Source organism: Thecamonas trahens (assembly GCF_000142905.1).
Source record: "Thecamonas trahens ATCC 50062 unplaced genomic scaffold supercont1.77, whole genome shotgun sequence".
Lineage (NCBI taxonomy): Eukaryota > Apusomonadida > Apusomonadidae > Thecamonas > Thecamonas trahens.
Genome location: NW_013657603.1, coordinates 39,155 through 51,248, shown reverse-complemented (window position 1 = coordinate 51,248; position 12,094 = coordinate 39,155). Strand labels below are relative to the sequence as shown.

General features: G+C 61.1%; 5 protein-coding genes and 1 non-coding gene across 6 annotated transcripts; 2 read left to right on the top strand and 4 right to left on the bottom strand.

Moving 5' to 3' along the window:
• Positions 1-1,988: 1,988 nt before the first annotated feature.
• On the bottom strand, positions 1,989-4,736 carry AMSG_11392 (uncharacterized protein). Its single transcript, XM_013897288.1, has one exon. The coding sequence runs from the start codon at positions 4,554-4,556 to the stop codon at positions 2,409-2,411; it is 2,148 nt and encodes a 715-aa protein (XP_013752742.1). The 5' UTR covers positions 4,557-4,736; the 3' UTR covers positions 1,989-2,408.
• A 663-nt stretch (positions 4,737-5,399) lies between these two features.
• On the bottom strand, positions 5,400-5,770 carry AMSG_11391 (uncharacterized protein; the record flags this gene model as incomplete). Its single annotated transcript, XM_013897287.1, has 2 exons — positions 5,400-5,733; positions 5,760-5,770. The coding sequence occupies 2 exons, from the start codon at positions 5,768-5,770 to the stop codon at positions 5,400-5,402; spliced, it is 345 nt and encodes a 114-aa protein (XP_013752741.1).
• Positions 5,771-6,502: 732 nt separating this feature from the next.
• On the bottom strand, positions 6,503-7,477 carry AMSG_11389 (drug/Metabolite transporter superfamily protein; the record flags this gene model as incomplete). The annotated part of the gene is made up of 1 exon (XM_013897286.1): positions 6,503-7,477. One exon carries the CDS (start codon positions 7,475-7,477, stop codon positions 6,503-6,505), a length of 975 nt encoding a protein of 324 aa, XP_013752740.1.
• A 176-nt stretch (positions 7,478-7,653) lies between these two features.
• On the bottom strand, positions 7,654-7,726 carry AMSG_20084. The gene has a single exon. It is a non-coding gene; the product is annotated as a tRNA-Ala (tRNA).
• A 142-nt stretch (positions 7,727-7,868) lies between these two features.
• On the top strand, positions 7,869-9,564 carry AMSG_11388 (pre-mRNA-processing factor 17; the record flags this gene model as incomplete). The annotated part of the gene is made up of 3 exons (XM_013897285.1): positions 7,869-8,746; positions 8,806-9,283; positions 9,322-9,564. 3 exons carry the CDS (start codon positions 7,869-7,871, stop codon positions 9,562-9,564), a joined length of 1,599 nt encoding a protein of 532 aa, XP_013752739.1.
• A 435-nt stretch (positions 9,565-9,999) lies between these two features.
• On the top strand, positions 10,000-11,576 carry AMSG_11387 (uncharacterized protein; the record flags this gene model as incomplete). Its single annotated transcript, XM_013897284.1, has 4 exons — positions 10,000-10,810; positions 10,917-11,257; positions 11,314-11,467; positions 11,560-11,576. 4 exons carry the CDS (start codon positions 10,000-10,002, stop codon positions 11,574-11,576), a joined length of 1,323 nt encoding a protein of 440 aa, XP_013752738.1.
• Positions 11,577-12,094: the final 518 nt, after the last annotated feature.

Here is a 12,094-nt window from a genome sequence, read left to right as displayed (position 1 = left end):
CCTACCTACCTACCTACCTACCTACCTACCTACCTACCTACCTACCTACCTACCTACCTACCTACCTACCTACCTACCTACCTACCTACCTACCTACCTACCTACCTACCTACCTACCTACCTACCTACCTACCTACCTACCTACCTACCTACCTACCTACCTACCTACCTACCTACCTACCTACCTACCTACCTACCTACCTACCTACCTACCTACCTACCTACCTACCTACCTACCTACCTACCTACCTACCTAACCCTAACCCTAACCCTAACCCTAACCCTAACCCTAACCCTAACCCTAACCCTAACCCTAACCCTAGCTGATGCCTCGTCAACCCTAGCCCCACTCCATTCCTCCCCACTGACCACCACTAACCCTAACCCTAACCCTAACCCTAACCCTAACCCCTACCCATCCCACCCATGACCCACATCCACTTTCCCACCCACCCCACCATACTCATTCTCCACCGTACCATGCGCATGGCTGTGCATGGGCGTGAATTGAGTATTTGATGGTGATTCACAATCTCGATCCCCCCATTGACACTTGCTGGTGTCACTCGTTCGTCCGAGTCGCATGTGCGGGTTGGTGGTGACATGAATGTCATTCAACATTTTCATGATTCGCCACTCGTGACTCGTTGGATTGTTTGACATTGAATTGATTGTCATTGATTGTTGTTAATTGATCATTCGATTCTTTTCTTTTCTTGTTGGTGGCTATCCATGTTCTTTGTTCTTTGCCGTTCATGTTTCCACATGCTTTGTTGTTGCTATTGTCGGCCTTCATGTTCTGCTGTGGTTGCTCTTGCCTTTGATGGTTGACTACAATCGACATGCATTCCCATTCATCATTCCTTTCGCTTTGTTGTTGCTTTGTATCTTTATTCGTCATGCTGCAATTGTTCTTGATTCCCTGTTTTCATCGACTTTGACTTCCACATCCATGATCGACCGTTGCTCACTACACCATCGATTCTCAACTTTGTTGTCGTTGGCTATGGTCAATAGTTGTGCATGCAATGTATTTTGTGTTGACCCTGTTGTGTCGTGGTCTTGGTTGATCTGCTGATCGATCAACCGCGTCTGCCTTAACGACCACAACGTCACCCGAGTCCATCCTTTTGCCTGCCAGCTTTACTCAGTCCCTGTTGGCTTACTCATACGTGTGCTGTGCAAGCCATGTATGATCTTTGGTTGTTGTTGTGGACGTCATTGCCTCGTTTGATGCTGGTTCCGGCTTTCTTCAATTAATTCAACGCTCAACTCAATTAACGTCCGCCGCCTTCCCTCGCCGCCCGAGCCCCTCCACCCTCATCACCTACACCCCACACACAGCCATTAGCCGTATCATACTCACCTTCATCAATGCTCAAGCCCAATCGCCATATCTACTTCCATTTTGCCCGTCACGACCCCACGTCACGACCCCCCTCATCGCCCCTACCATACTCATTACGCCCGTCACCACAAACGACCACCCCACCCCCTATCCCACCACCATCATTATCATCCTAGCTACAACCCCACCCACAGGTCGTGCCCATACTCACCACCATCTCGTCGCGCACTCGGCTTCCTCTTCCTCCTCATCGTCGTCCTCTCCCCGCTCTACCTCACCCCCATCCTCTACCCCGACTCCGACACTGCCATTCGTCAACCATCACATGCCAGACTGCCTGTCCTCCAACCAATAGCAATTTCGAGCCACCCAGCCTCGATCCCGCCCCCTCCGTTGCCCCTGCTTCGCCGACCACCAGCCGCCAGCCCGTCAATGCTCTCCCGTCAACCTCCTTCTGGACCCGGGGTCCAAGGGTCCAAGCCCCTCCCCTTACCCCCCTCTACCATTAATCACGAACGATTTATCAATGTGACGCTTCCCTTCGTCCACCTTGGCACCCTCCTTCCTTTCTCCCACGCCGCCAAAAGTTTCTCCTCGACCAGGGGTCCACGGGTCCACCACCTTCTCCTCCCCCCCACTCCCTCCTCTCTCCCTTCATTAGCACCAATGAGCATTCAATAACACCGTTCTTGCAGCCACCACGCTCCTGGGCTCGGAGACTTAGGATCGAACTCGTTCCTCCGCTGGCCCTCCATCACCTCCCACCCCTCCAAACTTTCTCTCGGATCCGGTGGTCCAAGGCTCCAAACTCCCCTCGCCCTCACAGACACGCCGCCGTCCACGGCTGACGCCTCGGCGCACGTCGTCACTAGCTACAGATAAGCACGCCCGCTACCTTTCGCAACACACCGGCTGTACCCATTAGCCTTGAGATGTGCCAGCCTTGCCTGTATCGGAGGAGGGCAGTTGACTAGAGTCGAGTTCGGCTGTCGGGTGGCGGGCCTTCGGACGTAGGCTGGTGCCGCGAGGGTGCCACAGTCGTTGCCGTCCGCAGCTCAGGTCACGAAGAGAAGACGATATTTTCCATCTTAACAGTTGTGACGCTCGGGATGACAGCAGCACGATTGCGACTCAGGTATGCATTGCGTGAGGCGTCACGATCGACGTCCAGATAGCTGGAGAGCTCAAGGGAGAAGGCGAACACTGCAAGAGTTCGAAGATAGGCCGGCAGATGCTTGAAGGTCAGCCGGTTTGCAGTGACGTTCTTCAAGACACAGAACGTGTTCTCGGCCCGCACATCACGCGCCTGCTCCTCAGCCACGCCAAGCGGGCACTCGACCAGCCACCCTTTGATGGCGTCCGCGTTGTCAGAGACGATGACATGAGACTCCTGCCCGCTGCTCGTGCTGTCGTCGTCCTCACTCTCGCTGGAATGGTTGCCGTGCGCGCGCACCATGTCATCGCTGTAGTTCCAAAGCGCGAGGTGATAGACGTGGGCGCTAACAAGCGCAGGGGCGAAGCGAGACGAGGCAAGGAGGTCGGCGGCCTCATCAGCAAGGGCCTGTGCGTCGTCACTGTCAACAGGAACAAGAACAACCTCGTCGCATGACGTGATGATGAGCTCTGAGCAGCGGTCACCCAAGTTCGAGCTGAGGAGAGTGGCAATAGCGCGGGTCATGGCAAACTGCACGAGACGGACAGCGTCCGGGAGAAGCGACCCCAGAGCCACTAACCGATGGCGCTTGCTGAGATGTCCCGAGGCGCGACTGGATCCCATATGGGCTCCGACAAAGTCCGCCCAAGATGCCGCCGATCCGACAAACGCGCCGTTACCGGTGATCGCGTCGGCGATGGCCGAGACCGCCACAAAATTGGCAGCCTTGAGGTCGACGGACACCAGGTCCTGGCCCATGAGCTCCGGGTGGTACTTGGACCTCCATGTCATGTTGACTGGCAGGTCCCACATCGCAGCCGAGCTGTCCGGGGCCGGCGGAAAGTCGTCCGGCGGGTTATCCAGCCATCGCTCTGCGATAGCAGCCCAGCCGATCGCAACAAGCTCATCAGCCGTGAGGCTGCGCACGGCGTCGAGGTCGGGGTCGGACTGCCACGCCGCATGGATGGAGTCAAGGCACTTCCACGCTTCTTGGTTGTCTTTCTCCCATTGGCTCATGTTCAGCTGGTAGTTGTTCCAGCGAACCATGGCCGACTTGTCGGGAGCGAGCAAAAGCGCAAACTCAAAGGCAGGTGACTGAAGGTGGTCCGCGTCGATGCGCAAGCCGATGGCGCCGGCAAACGTGCGACGACTGCGCTCGATTTTTTTGAGCTTTTTGGCGCAAGAGCCGCGGATAACACTTTTCTGAAGGCGGAGGAGGTCGTTGTGGCGGTTGTCGTCGGCCTCGGCCCGGTCAAGGAGCCTGTCGAGGAAGACGGGCATGAGCGGGAGACGCAGCGATGACGAGCCAAAAGCTCGCGCCAGAAGGTCAAACGTGTTCGGGTTGTCCCGGACGTCAGGCGAGAGAATGGCGTCGTCGATCGCAAGCTCGACCGCCAGACGGTTGAATGCAGTACCCGCGAAAGGATCTGCAGACCGGCCGCCAGCCAAATCGTACGCGTCGTCGGAGAGATACTCCAAGGCCGACAGGTCGGCGCAGCGCCAGAGGTAGCTCGGAGCAGGATGAGAATCCTCTGGACACCACCGATCATGGCCCATGACGGTCTGGATGCAGACGGTGACCGGCCGGTTACAGCGGGTGTTGTCGACGGGTAAGAGGTTGACGAATACTCGGCCGCGGCCTAGGACCGCATCCTTGGGCGTGGGCTGCCCCGCGCACGCACACGTCCAGCCGCTTCGCAGCACAATGGCGTTGGATCGACCACTCAGATACGCCCTCGTGCTTTTCGTGTCTTGAAAGGTGAAGCGGAAGGAGGCCTGCTTGTCGTTGTCCGGGTAGATCGAGGCAGGGGTACTGAAGGCAAGCTTGTAGAGGTAGATGTAGCCGTTGGAAAGGCGCTCGATGTTGTCGCCGGTGGCCCAGATAATGCCACAGCTGCTGCAAGCGACCTCGAATCCCTTGTGATTCGAGCCCGGCACGGTGTATAATTGCTTGAGCGCCGGGTGGACATCGAAGCCAGAGTCGGTTGACCCTGGCACAGCCGACGGCAGCCAACCGTCCGACTCTGCCGTCTCAATGTCGATCTTGCCCGGCATTCTCGTTGAAGCCGACGGCGGGTAGTTGGGGTATCGCAACGGTTTCTTGTGCGCACCCTTCCTTCCCAGGCGACCATGACCACGGGGACTTCGCGTCCGCGCAGACGACAAATGCTGGTCGGAGGCTGACGCACCACAGCACCCTTTTCCCCGGCCCCGGCCCCGGCCCCGGCCCCGGCCCCGGCCCCGGCCCCGACCCTGGTTCCGGCCCCGGCCCCGGCCCCGGCCCCGGCCCCGACCCTGGTTCCGGTGCCCACGCGCTCCTTTACGGTTGCTGCTTTCCATGTTGCCGCAAGAAAGGTATGCCTGTTTCTGCAGAGTTGCCGTGTCTGCCCTTGGTTGGTTGCCGGGTCGTTACAACTGCCCTCGGTTTGCCGAAGAATACCGAAATGTGCTGCACTAGTGCGGCGCGACGATGGGGATGGTAGTACGGCAGCCTGACGCTTTGCCATCATCGGCAGGGACTCCACTTGATGGGCGTGAATGCGATGGGTGATCGGCGTAGCGCCCGCGCTCGATCCCTGTCTATTCGCAGCAGACCAAGGAGATCGTGGCGGGGTGCCGGACGGGACCTGCTCGTAAGCTTTTGCTGTCAGGAGCAGATCATCTGTGCTGACGGCGTGGCGGCGCATGCGCCCTGGGTCTAACCTTGCGGCACAAGCGCAGGAAGCAGCTGCTGTAGCTCACACATCGCATCGTCGGGCAGCGACTGGAGGTCGTGGGGATGGACTGTATTGCTGCTTGGCTCGGGCGTCTGCGGCATCAGGCTATCCGCTCTCCGACTTTTGGCGAATGAATCAAGCTCCGCGACCAGACCCGCTGCCCTCGAAAGAAAGTAGTTTTTTAGTTGCGCCACGTGTCCATGGACATGCCCGTGACACCGACAAAGGCACTCCTCGCCCCGTCGAGGTCGGGGAGACGGAGCTGCAGGGGAGCGAGGGAGACTTGTGTCGCTCCCGCGTGCTGGACGAGTGCGGACGCGGTTCTCCTTACCGCGCTCTTGCCCTTGAAACCAAGCGTGGCCGGGGCAGGCGACATGACGCCCGGGCCGTTCCAGTCTGCCGGAGCTGCGAGGTGTTGCAGGACGGCAGCGGCGTCATCATCAAGACCGAGGGCGCGGATCTCGTCGGCGTGGTTGGCACTCCACTCATCGTCGAGAGTGAGGACTAGGAAAGTGCTCAAGGCCGTGATGTGAGGAGGGACAGCTTCGCCATAGCCATTGATGCGCTCCACAACGTATACCCGCACCCAGCAACAAAGGCCATGGTCGCCTACCTTCACGCTTCAGTTCAGATCATGGCCCAGATCTTCACCCAGTCTCCTCCAGTACTCGCGAAGCGCGCCCGCGCTGCTACCGTGCTCCGCGACGTCATTCTTGCCGCCGAGCCCGATGTCGGATGCTCTGCTGTGGCCACGGCGTACCGCGCGTCGATCGGCCCACTAGAGTGGGTGATTTCGCATTTTCCGCCTGTTGTGGCGCGTGCGTTAGATCGCCCCCATGCTCTTATTGTTTGCACGGCTCCCACGGCGCTGGCTTGGGACGACGACGACTGGGACGAGCTCGACTCGCCTCTCCCAGCCACTCCAGATGGGCATGCGGCTAGTCCCGAAAGTGCTTTCGAGCACAAGTGGAGGCCAGTGATCTCCGAACTCGAGGCAGTTCAGGCTCGCTCGCGTGGAACTGGGATCTCGACGACGGACTAGTCCAATCTCGATGCTCCAGTAACGCGCGGTTTCGCTTCGCTGTGAGGTGTGCCACGACGACGACGTCACCGCGCCTCACACACCTCCCAATCGCCCACCCGCACCCACACCCCACCACCACCCTCTTCAAGTCACTTAAATTAATTACAGATCCAGCAACGCAGATGGGCGGATCCTTCGGAGTACAATCCACGCGCGGACGGGGAAGGAGGGGGGGGGGATCAGCGGGGACATTGGCATGCCTATGCCGCCGAATCGGTCTTGCTCTTGCTCACCGACGCAGCGGCTTGAGCTGCCTGCTGCTCGCGGTACTTGATCGAGGTGTACCACATGACGCCAAAGACCGCGCCGACCATTCCGAGCGCGCTGCGGGCCGAGACCGGCGAGTTGAGGAAGAGAACGCCAAAGGTGAGAATGAGGATGAGCTTGAAATGGCCGACAACATGAAAGGTTAGCGCCGACGTGTAGTAGATGAGAGACGACGAGGAAATGTTGAGCGAGGCAGCCATGGCGCACGTCACCAGGATGAAGAAGATCCGTGACGAACCTTCGACACTCGGGTCGAGGTCGGCGTTGAGCAGGCCGGTGAGTTCGCCGACCGGGTCGTTCTCGACGAGGACCGATGCAAACGCAAACGTTGCTGCTGCCCACGGGTACATGAAGAAGTTGACCTGGTACGTCGAGAGGCCGAGCCGGACAGGCACCGACTTGGTCCACATCGAGTTGGCTGCAGAAGCGAAAATCGCCACCACGCAGCACAGCGCGCCGCCGGCCGTCAGCGTCACGTCCGAAATGGAGACAAACGCCACAGAGATGCAGATGATCGCCAGCGATAGCTGCGTCGCTATCGGAACCCGCGTGCCGTGCAGCATAAACTGCAGGGCGGCCGTGACCGGCGTCACAAGCAGCTTCGAGAGCTGGTACGTGCCGACCGAGTTGAGTTTGAGCGAGAGGTTGAACGACGCCACCGTGACAAAGAACACACTCACCATGAGCAGCACGTCCCTCAGCGGCATCGGCTTGTACTCCTCATACCCAAGCTTCATCAGCGCCACCACAGAGAGCCACGACGTCATCAGATGCATCGACGTGAGCATAAAGATGCACTCGATGTGCACACTATCCATGAGCCACTTGTTGATCAGAATGAGGCCTACCGACGAGACCACGTTCCACAGCACATACCCCAACGACATCAGCACTCCGGACGCCCCCATCTCTGCTGCGCCTATTCTACCTCTCGGTCTACCTAGCCCCGCTGCCAGACAACTCTTGCGTGCTCTTCCTCGTCCTCCTCGCCGCCTTCTCCACCGTAGTTCCGGCGGCTGCGGATCACCGCCAGCGCCCCACAACGCGCGCCCAGCGAGGGTCCGGACGCGAGCAAAAAAAAAGTTGGAGCTTGCATGAATCGAACACGCGACCTTGTACATGCGAAGCACACGCTCTACCAACTGAGCTAAAACCCCAATTGAGAGAATGACAGCGTCTCTTTGCTAATTGTATCATACACTGCATTGCCCACTTTACCGACCAACTTTCCTCCAACCCCCATCCTTCAACCCCCCTACACCCCCACCGCCACACCCCTCGCTCGCTCTCCTCGTTCACATGGACGACCTCATTGCGGCATACGGTGACGGTGGCCGCCGTGCAGCGGCTCCACAACCTCCTCCGCCATCAGGAGCGGCGCCGTCGACACAGCTCGCTGTTGTCGCCGCTCCGCGTGTCGCACCGCGGGCAGGCGGCGGCCGACTCACGGCTTCGTCGGCATATGCGGTCTCGGGTGCGCTGGTCGTTGCCGGGCCGCACCACCCGCAGCTGGACGCTGCGCGCGGTGCGGGCGCTAGCCGTGCACAGCCAGTCGCCTTTGAGCATGCGGCGTTCCAGGACGCTCAGCGCGCGGCGAACAAGCGGCTGCGCGGCGCCCGGCCACGCGCTGGCGCCAAGCGGGCCCGCGGCGATCCGGGCTCTGTTGACGACAACCCGGTAGCGTACCTCGGCCCGTGGGCAGAGTACGCCGGCGCCAAGACCAAGCAGGTCATCACGCCCGAGCTCGAGGCGTACATGCGCGAGGCCAAGCGCCGCAAGCGGATCAAGGACGGCCTCGATCCGGACGCGCCGTCGGACGACGGCGGTGAGGGCAACGACGCCGCGGCCGATGCCGCTGTGGGCGCGAGTGCGTCGGGCGCCGCCGCTGAGGCGGAGCCGGTCGCCGCCGAGCCTGCGCTTGAGGCAGCCGCTGGCCCGTCGTCCACCCCGGCGCCCGCAGAGGTGTCCACCTTTTACGGCGACGCCCTCTTCGACTACCAAGGTCGGTCGTGGCTGGCGCCGCCGGCCGGCGTCAAGGCCTCGGCCCTCGACCTTGTGGCCAAGGTTCCATCCAAGTGCCACTACACCTGGTCGTCCGGCTCCGACAAGGGCTTCTCCAAGATCCAGCTCTTCCCCGGCACCGGGCACCTGCTGCTCGCAGCCTCGCTCGATGGCCCGTCCGCATCTACTCAGTCTCGGGCCAGAAGAAGCTCATGCGCGACTACCTCGGCCACAGCGCCGGCGTCAAGGACATCAACTTTAACCACGACGGCTCGTCGTTCCTCACCGCCTCGTACGACTCGACCGTCAAGGTCTGGGATACCGAGACCGGGGCCTGCATCCGGACGTACGCTCTCGGCGACGGCGTCCACCCCAACTGCGCTCGTTGGCAGCCGAACCCGACCATCGATCCCTCGTCGTTCCTGGCCGCCCTCTCGTCGTCGCGCATCGAGCAGTTTGATGTCCGCGCCGACTCGCCGGCCTTTACCCAAGAGTACAAGGAGCACCTCTCCGCCGTCCACGGCATCTGCTTTGTCGAGGGCGGCAAGCGCTTCGTCTCAACCGGCGACGACAAGGCCGTCCGCGCCTGGGAGTGGGGTATCCCCGTCCAGATCTCCAACGTCCGCGAGCCGCACATGCACGCCATGCCGACCATGGCCCTCCACCCCAAGGGCAAGCACCTGGCCGGCCAGTGCCTCAACAACCAGATCCTGGTCTACACCGCTGCCAAAAGTTCAAGCTGTACAAGAAGAAGCGCTTCATGGGCCACAACAACGCCGGCTACGCCCTGCACTTGGCCTTCTCGCCCGATGGCTCCATGCTCTCCTCCGGCGACGCCTCGGGCAAGCTCTGGTTCTGGGACTGGGGCCACTCCCGCATCATCAAGTCCTTCAAGGCCCACTCTGACGTCCTTGTCGACGTCGCCTGGCACCCGCTCAACCCCTCGTGGATGTTCACCGCCTCATGGGACGGCACTGTCAAGTTCTGGAAGTAGTCCCCGCCTACACTCCCTCCGATCCTGACCTCAACAAAGCCATCCAAATGCTCACCAATGTCTCCTCCCAATTCGGCACAGCATTCCTCTCACTTCCGCATTCCACCCGCCCCTTGTACGCAAACCTTCCATTGCCCCCCTCCCACACACATTCTCCCTTCTTCTCCAGCACACTCTCTTCATCCCAGCACACATCCTACCCTTACCCACACGATAGCCCCTCCCGACAAGCCCCTCCCGCCTTCCTCCATCCTTCCTCGGATCCCTTCTGCACCCCTCGCCTGTTCCGCAGCCACAGGTCACACAACTTGTGAGGTCAGCGACATCGGCGACGTCAGCCCCAACACCCCCCTTCCCCCCTCCCCCCCTTCCCCCACCACCACGCACCCACACTCACCACACCTTACTTCCATCTATCGTCCTACAGATCGCAGCATGTCTGCGTTCCGGAGGAAGGTGGCTATCACCACGCCAGACGGATCTCAGGTTGCGCTGCCCGGCCGTGCTGCTGAGGCCGCCAACTGGCGCGACAAGATTGCCCGCCCGCCCACTCGGCCGAGTCGGACCACGACACACCGGGCGCGCAAGACCAAGCCCCAGAATGCGCCCAAGAAGGGGAAAGGCAAGGGCAGGGGAAAGGGCAAGACTGCTCATGGCCCGGTCCTACACGTCCGCAACGTGACTGCCGACGTGTCCGAGGCCGATCTGCTCTCGCTCGTCCTCTTCTGCGGCACGGTCGTCAAGTCGCTCATCATGCGCTCGCGCAACCAGGCCCTGCTCGAGATGGAGAACGCGACTCAAGCAGCAGCAGTCGTGGCCCGCTACGCTGGTCAGCCTGCCAAGGTCCGCGGCCGCTCGCTCTGGTTCCAACACTCGTCACACGCACGCCTCAACGAGTCCTCCGCCGACAAGCCCAAGTTCAAGTCGGCCGCCAAGTCGCTCTCGCGTGTCCTGCTCGTCTCGGTACTCGGACTACCGCAAGACGCGTCCGCAGTAACCGCAGACGCCCTCCGCGCCGCCTTTGCGCCCTTCTCTGCCTCGCCCGAGAAAATCGTTGTCTTTGACAACGGCGCTGTCACCAAGGCTCTTGTCCAGATGCCGTCTGCCGACGCTGCCGCTGCTGCCGTCGACCGCATGCAGAACACGCCACTCGCCCCAGCCGATCCACGCGCTCCGGGCGTCCTTGACCTGCAGTTCTCCAAGAAGCAGCAGACGTTGACGCTCAAGTTTGACACGCAGTTCTCGCGTGACTACACCGCTGCCGAGCCCACTGCCGAGTCCGCGCCTACGCCCACGCCCGCGCCCGCGCCCACGCCCACGCCCACCCACCCAGCCTAAGCTTGCGCCCGCAGAGTCCGAAACGGCGTCGTCTACACCGGGAACGATCCTGATTCACAACCTGACCTCGTCGCGCCACTCGCTCGACGCGCTCTTCAACCTCTTCTCGTCGTACGGCAACATCACCAACATCTCGCTCCTTGACGGCGGCGCGGCGCTGGTCACCTTTTCCTCGGTCAACGCCGTCGCTGCCGCCACCGCCGCCCTCGACGGGGCCACCCTCTTTGACGACGCGCTCGCAGTCACGCCCGAGCCCGAACCGTCCGCGCACACCGACGCGCTGCTGCGCGGGTGCTCGTACGCCGACTCGCCTCTCAACCGCTTCCGCTCCACACACGGCAACAACGCCAAACACGTCGCCCTTCCTCGGCTCGCCTCCACCTCTCCAACCTCGCGTACTCGCTTCCCGAGCCCGAGCTCGTCGACCTCCTCACCCGCGTCGCCGGTCCACCGCTCGCTGTCAATGTCTTCAAGTCACGGACCAAGCGGCAGGCACTCGTCGACATGCCCTCGGTCGCCGCTGCCATCGATGCCCTCGCCTCTCTCCACGGCGCCCTCGTCCACGGTCGCTCCATCCGGATCGCCTTCTCCTCTTCGCCTTCATCCACATCCACCTCCGCCCCTCTCTCTCCCCCACTTCCCGTTGCTGATGCTCAGCTCCGCTGCCACCCTGATTGCGATAAAGTATGACCCAGACTCGAGCCCCCAACATGCCTGCTTCCAGCCCGCGCTCTCGTTGAAAAACCACACTCCCACGTTCTCACTCCCGACGCCTTGCACTCCCTCTCCCACCCGCTCAATGACTTTCTCCACACTGCATACACCACAACAAGCTCCCTCGCTTCGCGCTACTCGCCTTCTACAGCCCACTGCAGCCGACTGACGTCCGACGCTACCCAAAAACGCGTGATCAACCAACACAAAGACGGTGACATAGTAAACATTACTCGACACTCTGAGCGAAACGGACGCCGCGCACACAAGTCCGAGTTCAGGCACACTTGGGCGTTCAAGGCCAAAGATCCCGATCGGCTCAACGGACGCCGCGCACACAAGTCCGAGTTCAGGCACACTTGGGCGTTCAAGGCCAAAGATCCCGATCGGCTCAACGGAAGCCGCGCACACAAGTCCGAGTTCAGGCACACTTGGGCGTTCAAGGCCAAAGATCCCGATCGGCTCAACGGAAGCCGCG

Coding starts and splice junctions, on each gene's coding strand:
- AMSG_11392 (XM_013897288.1), bottom strand. CDS start 4,556: ATGCCGGGCAAGATCGACATTGAGACGGCAGAGTCGGACGGTTGGCTG.